This window comes from Coregonus clupeaformis, chromosome 8 (assembly GCF_020615455.1).
Source record: "Coregonus clupeaformis isolate EN_2021a chromosome 8, ASM2061545v1, whole genome shotgun sequence".
Lineage (NCBI taxonomy): Eukaryota > Metazoa > Chordata > Actinopteri > Salmoniformes > Salmonidae > Coregonus > Coregonus clupeaformis.
This window is the reverse complement of record NC_059199.1, coordinates 48,102,550-48,114,997: the sequence shown is the minus strand read 5'-3', so window position 1 is coordinate 48,114,997 and position 12,448 is coordinate 48,102,550. Positions and strand designations below refer to the sequence as shown.

General features: G+C 43.2%; 1 protein-coding gene across 9 annotated transcripts in view; it reads right to left on the bottom strand.

Annotated features, from left to right (window-relative positions):
• The window catches only part of map7d1b (MAP7 domain containing 1b), a 44,826-nt gene that overhangs the window by 5,810 nt on the left and 26,568 nt on the right, over positions 1–12,448 (bottom strand). For 5 of the 9 annotated variants that reach the window (XM_041883619.2, XM_041883621.2, XM_041883622.2 and 2 more), the window contains exons 3-10: positions 11,380–11,448; positions 10,928–10,948; positions 7,191–7,354; positions 6,608–6,716; positions 4,832–4,936; positions 1,491–1,619; positions 862–1,016; positions 633–778 (exon numbers count right to left, since the gene is read on the bottom strand). In XM_041883619.2, coding sequence (XP_041739553.2) covers positions 633–778; positions 862–1,016; positions 1,491–1,619; positions 4,832–4,936; positions 6,608–6,716; positions 7,191–7,354; positions 10,928–10,948; positions 11,380–11,448 — 898 coding nt within the window. The remainder of the gene's footprint in view (positions 1–632; positions 779–861; positions 1,017–1,490; positions 1,620–4,831; positions 4,937–6,607; positions 6,717–7,190; positions 7,355–10,927; positions 10,949–11,379; positions 11,449–12,448) is intronic. The other 4 variants (XM_041883626.2, XM_041883627.2, XM_041883625.2 and 1 more) reach the window with 4 other exon arrangements.

The following is a 12,448-nucleotide window of genomic DNA, read 5'->3' as shown; positions in this document are numbered from 1 at the left end:
CCAGGCCCATAGGGCTCTGGACAAAAGTAGTGCACTATATTGAGAATAGGGTGCCATTTGGGACGAAGTCCATCCATGGTTCTCCTCGGTTTCCCAGCGCTGAGCAGCACCAGCATCACTCAGGGAACCCCCATTCTGTCTGAGTGTTGCTGCCTCCCTCCCACTCCTGGTGTTGGCAGACAGAGCCCTCAGCTGAATGGTGTCCAGCGGCTCTTTGGGCCAAGTTAAAACAGTCTGGACCATCTGTCAGTGAGACAGGCCATTTAACCTGGCCCGGGGCTGAACCTCCCTCCCTCTGCTAAGCACTAAGCTAACCCCATGCAGATCTCTCTTCAGTAACACACTCTATTAGCATCTAATACATAAAGGTCAATGTCTTGTCTTGGTCAATGATTATAGAGAGAGATAATGTTGCAGAGGGGAAAATAAAACAGTTTGACAGTATATATAAACTGTAGATCAATAGTTTTTTTGAACTCAAAAATAGGATTTCTAACTTGAAAGGCTTACAGTATAAAGAAGACAGTGTACTACTATAGGGCCATGTGGTATAGAACAGTTTCGAGTAGTTGTGCTGTTAAGTCTAAGACAGATTGGGGTCAGATCTGGGTCAGATCTGTATCTAACAACACCTTGACTCCGGCCTGGATCTGGTGGTGGTCGGGGTCGTTGTTGGGGTCTTCTTCTTCTTCTTCAACACGATCTCTTTGGAAAGAGCATTCTTCTCTTTTTCGTTCTCCCTCTCCTTGTCTTTCTTCTCTTTCTTTGTCTTATCCAACTTTGAGAAACAGAGAGAAAGGAGGGACCAGTTAGGGCTAATGACATCGCGTTGGGAGGCTGTGCGTGTGGATGTAAGCTAACCGGCGTTGAGCTCCGTCGACGTTGGCGCTGTGTGATATCAGGTGTGCTGGCGGACACTCCTCCCCTCCAGCGTTCGGAGGTGTTCCGGTGAGGATGGTGGTGGGAGCAGGCGTCCAGTGGGCTGGCTGAGGCTGAACGGGAGCAGTGGTGAGAGTCTGAGTACAACACAGAGATGAAGAGAAACTGGCTGGATGGACTAGGTCAGGTCAAGACCCCTATTACAGTCATGATAATAATAGACCGCTTAGGCCAGCTACTGAGAATGTAATGGTGGCACATACAATCATTCAGGGTGGCTGTCTGGCTGACTGTCAGCCTTGGGGGCAATATTAGGTTCTGCAGGATTTAACCACTCATGTTCGTGGCTGAGTGAGTTTACTTCCTCTGTCTAAAATAAGGCATGAAATCATGATACTGCAACTAATGGGAGTATGGTGCATATCATACATGCTGTATGTTTTCCTCTGAAAGAAAGGAAGGAAAACACTAGAATACCCAAGCTTCAACCCTGTAATTGTAAGTTAGCAACAAACAAAAGGAGAGAAGGTACATTTCATAGTTTCCATTTCCTGTAATGTTAAGTTCTACAATGAAAGGAGAGTAAAGAGTCCTAGAGAGGGGTGACTCACGGAGGTCCCGGGAGTCGCTGGAGTTGAGCAGGGTGACGGCGCTGCGGCTGCGGGCCAGGAAGGACAGGGTGGGAGTCATGAGCCTCTCCACGATGCGGCTCTCCCACGGGCTCAGACGCAGACTGCGGGCTGGCAGACACAAGAGAGAGCTGTTAATACCTGGGTGTGCTTACCCGCCCCCCCACTCACACTCACACTCAAACACTGCAGACTCCCCAGAACCAGACACTGCACCACCACCAGGTTCAGCCACCGTTCCCCAGTCACTCACTGACGACACTGCAGCACAGCGTTTCATCCCCCAACACAAACTGGCCACTGTCTGACCACACTCTCTCTAACTGCACCAACCTCACTCTGACCACACAGAGACAGTCACAGACTTCACTCCAGTTGTACATTATGATGGACAAGTGGAGAAATCTGGAGGTGTTTCACCTACTTTACATGTCACATATACAACTTTACCAATCACACATATCAACAAACCGACTCAACTACTTCATTTTGAAAATGTTACTTCTTTCTAGATGACTTACCATTACAAAACACACCACCCAAAAGCCACGGCTATCTAGTAGGCCATGCAAAGGCAGGTTAAAGTTTCTGATCAATTCAGCATTATAGCCTGCACTACCCAAATGCTATGTGTAAGGCTCACTCTTATGATACTGGCCTAATTACATTATGTTTGTTTGTCATATGATGTTTAGTGTTACATTAGTGTCATAAGATGAAGACTGATCCATATGAAGTTCAACAACAGGAGGATGTGTTTGATGCATTGTAATGGGCTGCTACACAGACATTGGTTGGCACCCTATTCCCTATATAGTGCACTAGTTTTGATCAGGGCCCATAGGGCTCTGGACAAAAGTTGTGCACTACATAGGGAATAGGGTGCCATTTGGCACGCTGAATTCTGACAAACACTCTCAAGAACAATCATAACTGGAACAAATGTAATGTCCGAGCAAATGTGTTTCGAACGTTGTGAGAGCCTGAAATCATTTGTCCCTAAAACTACACCAATATCAGAAATGAAGAAAGTTTCAAACACAGCATATGAGACAAAGAAGCAGTAGAAGTTGTAGTGAAAGAACCAGACTGGTGGATTTGTGAAAGGCCTCTTTGAGAGAGTTCTGTGTGGAGGAGAATTTGGAGGATAAATGACCCAAACCTTTTGAAGATGAGTTGAAATGGGGACAATGTGCAATGCAGCGTTATGTAATACTGTAACATACATAATACAGTACCTCCCGTTCCTCTCAACTCTCAAACTGGGGTAACGAGTCTGACCCTCCCCCCTGAGTTTACTGGTGTCTCGTAAACTTCCTTCTAAGTAATTGCCAATTATCTGACTAGAGTTTCAGCATCTTCAATGGGCCATTTATAGTATCTCACAATGGAATATTTACATAGGCTTCTCAAGTTCAACTCCATCACAAGGACGTTTGACAGTGGAATGTCGCAAAATGTAAAGGCCTAAAATACCATTCTGTTAAGTCTTCCTGTACATTGCTTCTCTGCTGTACATTTTAGCAGACACTCTTATCCAAAGCGCCTTACAGGAGCAATTAGGGTTAAGTGACTTGCTAAAGGGCACATTGACAGGTTTTTCTCCTAGTCGGCTCAGGGATTCGAACCAGCGACCTTTCAGTTACTGGCCCAACACTCCTAACCGCTAGGCTACCTGCCGCCTACTGGTTTATTGTGTGGCCCCAAGTCTTTAGGTGAAGTCGGCTATGCTAATGAGCGTCCCAAATGGCTCCCTATTTAGTGCACTACTTTTGACCAGGGCCCATAGGGTGCCATTTGGGATGCGACCTTGATACGGCTCCTTAGGACAAGTCAGCTATGCTTGTGTAGATCAGTCAGCTCTCTGTATGCTTTAACTAATTACACACACACACACACATTCACCCATGTAAGGTAAACTCATAACAGCAACAGCAAGAAGCTCATGATAAGCGTGATGTTTAAATACTGTTGATGCATGTAAAGCACATTTAGGATGTCACCTATCAGTGAATGGAAAACCCTGAAAAGCATAGACAGATATACTAAGTAGCTAATATAATCGAATGGTTCATATTATCTAATGGACCTGGGGTCACCTTTTTTGGACATATCATTTTCACAAAGTGTTTTATGGTTGATAACCCAACTAGGCCCAGGCCTTGTTGCTAAGCAACAGAAAGGTGGAATTTTTTTTCTCCTTCAATGCGGCAAGACATTTGCTGCGTTGCAGCCTGATAAAATGTACACCTGGTAGTTGGGATCCTGGGTCTATAAAACGCATCTGGCTATTATAGGCATACTTACTGTATATCCTGAAGCCAGAACATTGTTGCTGCTAAATTGACTGGATTTTATATGGAAGCTTCTGGAAAATGTAAGTCTGCTGAGGGAGGACATTCTGTGTATCCTCATGCAAGTATTGACTATTGACTTCAGAATATTGCATTTGAACAACCATTACAGGGGTGTGGTATTAGAGATCAATTGAAGCTGACTGTAGTCGGTTATGAGAGACATGACAACATCTAAAAGAGTGGATGACAATAAAGCTGAATATTAATATTGTAGCAACTTATAAACATCACGACCTCTCTATCTGAGATCTCCTGTCCACATATTATAATGTAATAAGTAAATAAAGAGATCAGTCATGACTATCTGACCATGGACTTGTACATTTACACTAGTCTTCTTTTAATCCAAAATGGAAAATCCTTAGCATTAGAAACATTAGCCACAGTCACATTTCAATGATACCACACCACCACTACTGACCCCAGCACCATTATTGACACCACCAACACTGACACCACCAACACCATACCACCATCACCGACGCCACACCACCACCATTGACACCTCACCACCACCACTGACATCACACCACCACCACTGACACAGCATATCACCAACAGCAGAGTGGAGGACAACCAAAGAGTGTGGAAGAGGCGGGTGTTGTGACAGAAACCTATATACACCAATATAAATAATCAGCACAAAATATGGAATAGACATGTCAGGGCTGATCAAAAATGCAAAGAGAAGGTAAATCAATCAACAACAAATCAACAGAACCACGATGCACACGAGACCTGGGGTGTGAGGGGGTAATGTAGTGTTATAGGGATAGGAAATGACCGGTCACCAAGCAGCAGGCAGGCAGGCAGGCAGGCAGGCCACCAGCAACAACAGTTAAAATAAAAACCAAACACCAGATCGGGGTAAGGTACGGAGATCTGAGAGGGAGGGGGTGGGCAGAGGGGAGGAGAGGGGTTGACATAGAGGCCTGGTGGACATTGACTCGGGTCAGTCGTCCTTACTTCTGTTGGGGGAGTTCCAGAGGGTGGCAGAGGACTTGGACAGCCTGTTGTTAATGACAGGGTCCACCTGTCTCGGCAAGTTGACGGTGGAGGCCGAGCATCTGCCTGCACCGGAGAGAACGCAACAGACAACAACTGTTCACAAGGCGGGCGGGGTGGGGACCCGACGAGGCTGTGCTGGACTCGTAGGGGAGAGGAGCGTCCGAGATCGCTGAGCTCAGATATATAAGACCCCTCTTCAAATGAAATCCCAAGTTCATGTCATTGTGATACCTAAATGCTATTTTTAAAACTTTATTCTGCTGATCTGTGTATTTGTTTATGTATTTGTATGTATATTGTAACAATTGTTGGTTCACTCATGTTTTTATTACCATCCTCACACAGGTGTGGCAATTGTAATTATCCCCTAGGCACCTGCATATTAAAAAAAACTATGGCTTTGGCACATCTCTTGATGCTCTGAAGGCATAACTGCCGAAACGCATTAGCCTGCCCGGCCGAAAATAAAAAGGTGAAATGAGGTGCCGTCTTTTTTTGTTCCTTTTTTTTTTTTTTACTTTTTGGAGTGTCGCCTTTTCTCAATGTTCTTGAACTTCAGATTTCATTTGAAGTCATTGTCATTATTGGCAGAGCACCCAGCTATTAAAGCGAGATAGCGCACCTGTTACCCACTCCCCAATATAAGACCCCTCTGCCTGTCTGTCTCCCTGGATCACCCAGCTGATAGAGCTAGACCTTCTACAGGAGAGTAGGACCACTTCACCATTCACTGATTCATTGATTCACTTTAGGCTGTCGGTTCACACAGACCTGATTCACTCTTATTTAGACAGGGCTAACTCTTTGATTCACCTCATTCATTATTAAGCCGTCCACTCTGACAGATTCAGAGTGCTTTTAATGTGGGGAAGGCTGGGGAAGGGGTTAGGGTACTGGAAAAAGTTTGGGGTAAAATTGGGAAAGTTAAATGACTGAAGTGACTGGGTTTATGAATGGCATCTAAAACCCAGAAACAAATCTTTGTATATAAAAAAGAAAATTGATTGTCTTTGTTGCTCAGACCAAAACACATCCACACACACACTCAATTTAATTTACACTTCAGAGAGGAGAGAAGGTTCTTGACCTCAAGGTCACAATCAAAGAGACAGCCTTTCACAAGCTTGCGTCATTGTTGGACTGAGCAGCATAGGAGAGAGTTGGCACACTGAACACTGAGTCGCTTCCTCACAGCTCTCTGATCAACTCAACACCTTGCAGTTCATGCAGCAAGTCTAATGAAACATATACATGACCCCTTTTCCCCTCTGTCTCCTATTTCTGGATTCTACTGAACAACGAGAATCTGGAGTGAAGAAAACGGTACGTTAAGAAGGATCGATACAAATCTAGTCTAAATCATAATGGTACTCAGTGATTCAGTGATACCTGAAGCCAAGTAGAAATAGTGTGCCAATGTTAGGCAAAATAATGTTAGTAAACCTGAATTATACTGTCGAATGACTAATCTAGCTATTCTAATAGTACTCAGAACTTTACCACCCCAACCAAATTACAGTGCCTGACGATGGCCTAACACAACCCAGGCAACACCCAAACCTTAGGACTGTAAATAATTAACATCAGTTAGACTAGAAAGTCAAGTTTCTGTCCTGTTCCATGAGGGAACTGTGTATAAGCAGTTCATTGAGGTTCTGGGTGGTTCATGTCTATGCGGTCCTATGAGGTTCTACATGGTTCTATGAGGTTCTACGTGGTTCCAGTGAAACTCACTTTGCCTGCGGGAGGTCTGGTTGAGGCCGCCGGCCCAGGACCATCTCTGCTGACGGATCTCAGCCCACGTCTTTTTGGTTGACTTCTTGATGGCTGCCTCGTAGCGCTCCTGTGGTGGGGACATAAGGAGACAAACTGTGGCTATCTCCAGAAGCTACACTTAGCTGAGAACAGTGATATGTCATTTTTACTAAACCCCAAACCTCTGCGTGTATGTGCCCTCTCCACCCAAAGCAAACGCTTAGAATTGAATATTATTCTAAAATGTTTATTAATGAAAGCTTAGATCAGGGTTCTTCAATTCCGGTCCTGGAGGGCCGAAACACTTCTGTTTTTTATTTCTACCTGGTAGTTAATTGCACTCACCTGGTGTCCCAGGTCTGAATTAGCCCCTGATTTAGAAGGAGAGGATGAAAAACAGAGGTGTTTCGGCCCTCCAGGACCGGAATTGAAGAACCCTGGCTTAGATCATTGATTGTATGTGTACCCTAGACTGCAACCAAGCTGATAACAAAACTGCACACAACACTTGAGCAACAGAGAGCTATTGAACGTGACCCTCCTCCAGTCCTCTACTTCCCACCTTGTTCTTCTCTAGTTTCTGCCTCTGTTTCTCCTCCAGGAGGGCTCTGCGTTTCTCAAGCTTCAGTCTCTGGTCCTCCAGCCTCTTCCTGCGCTCCTCCAGCTGGCTCTCCCTCAGACGCCTCGCCTTCTCCTCCTTCTCCAGCCACTGGGCCTTCTTAGCCGCTACACAACGGGAGGCAACGGGTACAGGTTTAGTTTAGTTTTATTTGAGTATACATGGTTTAGTTGAGTTTAATTTCACATGGTTTAATTGTTTTATTTTAATATACATGGCTGCTATGTAGGTGAATTGCATTCACATCAGGAAACTCAAAGAAACATAAATCAATAAATGTGGTACAGTTAGCTAATCAAGAAAGCTCCGAAGTCATGGATGGGATAATGGAACATTCAGGGTTGTTGAAGCACTTGTTTGGGATAGTGAGCAGAGTAAACATCAGGGTTACATAGCTAATACCTTAGACCTGTTCTCTATTATCAGACTGGCTGTTACCAGCCTATTACCTAACTGGGATATAATCTCTCCATCTCTTTCTATCTCTCTTTGTCTGGCTCTCTCTCTCTCTTTCTGCACTACCTGGTCATAAACAACTCTGAATGACTGAGCAGCACATCATTTGTTGTTTGTCCACTGAGAGGAATTCTGGCCTGGTGATCTGTTAAAGGCTGTTTAGACGCACACAAGTCTCATGGCTTCCTGGAACCAGATTGGAAAAGGAAGAAAACTAGAATGGGAAGATGAAGACATATTGTTTACATCCTCCCAGAGTTGTAATCCTATTCGAAGAATTCTAATAACAGTAAACAAGTAGTAGTAGTATCCTACTGCGTTTTACTAGTGCCCTCTAGCAGACACTGAGTTTCACTCCACAGATTCTGTGGCTCATTTCTGACAGCCACAATTAAAATGCAATCACTCGGCTTTATTTAAAATCTCAGCATGCTGTGCACCAGCTGTGTCCTCTCAGCTCATTAAGCCTCATCTGAGGTAGACGCCACATGTGTACTGTGTTTCAGAGTGGCATTTCATGTTTTGCAGTCCCTTGCATGTGGGCCCACTTCCACAACACACATGTTGTTTAGCATGGTGGGGGCAAGCTACGTTTGTAGAGTTTTGGGGGGGCTCAGTTTTTTGGGGCCCACTTATACTACCCACGTTTTGTTTAGCACTAAAATGGTGGGGTCTGGATACTTTTGAATCGTTTTTTTTGTTCAAGATAATGTCTCAGTGTTGATTGGGGGAAAATGAATGTGAGATGTCTTTGATAACGCATGCAATCCTCATTCTGAAATATTGAAAACATTAAAAGGATTTAGTCAAAATCTGAAATGCATGAGTGTTTGATGTTCTATGTTAAGGACCTGATTTTGTATTCTGTTAACATTCCCTAGCCCTTCTCTATAAATAAGTAAAGGGCTAGAATACTCTAGTCCAGGGGTTCTCAAACTTTTTGGGTCCGGGGACCCCTTTTGTGATAGCAAAATAATCAGGGACCCCCTCATAATCAGAACACAACTCGAGTGAGATAAAAAAATGCACATAAGGAGTTTTACTATGACTTCGGCAGTGCATGGCCGGACGAACCAAGTCTCCGGCCCTGGCATCGGAGAGAGAGTCTGTTTTCAAGCTAATTTCCTGCAATTCTACACATTTTGTCATGGGGAAGAGAGAGAACTTTGCCGTTTTAAAGCTTAAATTACAGTGCATTTATGTAAAAAATATATATATCATTTTGGGGGAATACAAGAAGTATTGAGTTGAAAAATGTATAATTGGTGGATTACTGTGGATACCAATATTTCTGTGAGCCTCCCAGGCCCATGTTTCCCAGGGTTAAGAACATACATTGTAGATTAATAATATGACATTGTATTTTGTATTAAACGTATTCCACGGATCCCTTGGCCAAAATTAATCTGTTGTTGTTAGTAATATTCATTAAAAATAATAATAATAATTCAGATATGGCCGCGGACCCCCTGCAGTATCTCAATTGGAGAACCCCTGCTCTAGTCTGCACCCCATCCACAAAGAAAACACTATCCCATTTCTCCATCATGGATACGAAGAAATTATATTGATTGAGTGTCAGAAATACAATTAGCTAAATACGTTCCTTACATAACAACCCTGCACTTTAATATATGTTCCCAAAAAAAGTGTATGTTTTATTGTCACGTACACTGGGTAGGTGCAGTGAAATGTGTTGTTTTACAGGGTCAGCCATAGTAGTACGTTGCCCCTGGAGCAAATTAGGGATAAGTGCCTTGCTCAAAGGCACATCAACAGATATTTCACCTTGTCGGCTCAGGTATTCAAACCAGTGACCATTTGGTTATTGGCCCAACGCTCTAACCACTAGACTACCTGCCACTTTAAAGGGATAAGTACAAAAGATAATCACATGCAGTATAGTATATATATTGCCATAAACTTTAGAACATCCAACCATAAAAGCTTGATGCTGTGATATCTAAACATGTACAATATCTGGTCCATAGGAGATTCCTATCTTACATCTGGACAGACAGAGGTCAGCCAAAGGTTTGCCATTTTCAGTCAAATAAAAGGCTATGTCCATTGGCTGGCTGGCTGTCTGCTGAAACGATTCCTTGGCATGGCAATTATAATGAGACTAATGAAATAAGTAATTACATCTAATCTGTCTGAGAGGCACGTCGCGGTTGGTTCACGGTAATGACTACACATTTTTCACGCCGCGCCCCAGGGGGACTATGGAACGGCTCAGTTGGATACGCCCGCCAAGTCCTCCTCTGATTGGCTCAGGATTTGGCCTCCGTGCAGAGAAAGAGGGGCTTAGGCCAATGTTGTGGGAGAATAGGACTGGGGGAAATACTAGTCTACTGCATGTCTCTGAGTTGATAATAAGATCACAGAGTAAAATGACATGAAAAATAGACCCTGAAAGCATCTGTCGAGAAAAATCTATATTGGAAAGAAATCACTAATGATCCATCAAATGGAAGCAAAGTATACATGCAAATATGGTGAAATAAAAATATCTGCACAATGAGAACTGGAAAGAAAAAACATCATGATGGGATCATATATTTTATTGTTGTCTCTACCTTCTTGCCCTTTGTGCTGTTGTCTGTGCCCAAAAATGTTTGTACCATGTTTTGTGCTGCTACCATGTTGTGCTGCTGCCATGTTGTGTTGCTACCATGTTGTTGTCATGTTGTGTTGTCATGTGTTGCTGCTATGCTATGTTGTTGTCTTAGGTCTCTCTTTATGTAGTGTTGTGGTGTCTCTCTTGTCGTGATGTGTGTTTTGTCCTATATTTTATTTTTATTTTGTATTTTTAATCCGAGCCCCCGTCCCCGTAGGAGGCCTTTTGCCTTTTGGTAGGCCGTCATTGTAAATAAGAATTTGTTCTTAACTGACTTTCCTAGTTAAATAAAGGTTAAATAAAATAAAATAAATATAACTGAACTATCTAATCGGTTCAACCTTCAGAGAAAAACAAGACATTCTAAGGTTCCCAGTGAAAAACAAGACATTCTAAGGTTCCCAGTGAAAAACAAGAGGACAACAAACAGAAGACAAAACAACTGATTCATGGAGGAGGTAGAAACAGGAAAGGACTGTTGAGAAGCAGACAGAGGGAAATAAAAACACATTGCATCACCATCACAAGGTGGAGATGTGGAGAATAATAGCATGACTGTTGCTGCTAGCAAGTGATGTTACCAACACTGCTCTTATAGCCTTACCTTGCAGCTGAGTTTGCTGTTCTGAAGCAGCAATACGAGAGGGAAGACAACAGCAAGTGTCAACAAGCATCAATCATGCAAAAGCAGAACCCATGGCAGAATATTCTAAATTCTAAAAGATCGTTAAAGACAGGAGATCAGTTAAGGGTTGAGTAATTGAACATATTGAATGCTACAGTGTCTAATGGGTTAATAATCCCTACATTCGGCATCACTGTCTAGTGTCAGTGTCAGAAACGTAGGCTACATCCCAAATAACACCCTATTCCCTTTATAGTGCACTACCTTTGACCAGGGCCCATATGGCTATGTCGGGAATAGGGTGCCATTTGGGACACATACCTAGACAAGACTAGATACATCTCTTTGCCCTCCACAACAGGCAAACCCAACATGTCACATAGGATACAATGAAATAATTTCTCTATAGCATCTTTTCCTTAATGGCTTACCAATGTATTTGGCCCTCTCCTCCCTCCGCTCCTTGGCCTGCTTCTGTCGTTGCTCTGTGCTCAACCCATCTAGGCAAAGAAAGATACACTTTGCATCAGATATACACTAAGTATACCAAACATTACGAACACGTTCCTAATATTTAGTTGCACCACCCCCCCTCCCCCCTTTGCCCTCAGAACAACCTCAATTCATCAGGGGATGGACTCTACAAGGTGTTGAAAGCGTTCCACAGGGATGCTGGTCCATGTTGGCTCCAATGCTTCCTACAGTTGTGTCAAGTTGGTTGGATGTCCTTTGGGTGGTGGACCATTCTTGATACACAGGGGAAACTGTTGAGCATGAAAAACCCAGCAGTGTTGCAGTTCTTGACACAAAAGCCTGGCACCTACTACCATACCCTGTTCAAAGGGACTTACATGTTTTGTCTTGCCCATTCACCCTCTGAATGGCACACATACACAATCCATGTCTCAATTGTCTCAAGGCTTAAACATCTTCTTTAACATGTCTCCTCCCCTTCATCTACACTGATTGAAGTGGATTTAACAAGTGACATCAATAAGGGATAATAGCTTTCACCTGGATTCACCTGGTCAGTCTATTTCATGGAAAGAGCAGGTGTTCCTAATGTTTTGTATACACAGTGTACATTTCTTTTGACCTACAATATCAATGCCAAGAGTGTGCAAAGCTGTCATCAAGGCAAAGGGTGGCTATTTGAAGAATCTCAAATATAAAATATATTTTGATTTGTTTAACACTTTTTTGGTTACTACATGATTCCATATGAGTTATTTCATAGTTTTGATGTCTTCACTATTATTCTACAATGTAAAAAAATAGTAAAAATAAAGAAAAACCCTTGAATGAGAAGGTGTGTCCAAACTTTTGACTGGTAGTGTATATGTTGCAGAAAAGCTGTAAAAAAACAAACAAGAGATGTGTCCTCCGAAGAGGGGGGGTGGTGGATGGGTTAATACAAATAAAAGAATGCACTGCAGAGTCCCAGTGCACAGAACAGCTGATCGCACCTGTCATGTAGAGTACAATAGCATAGCAGAGGTC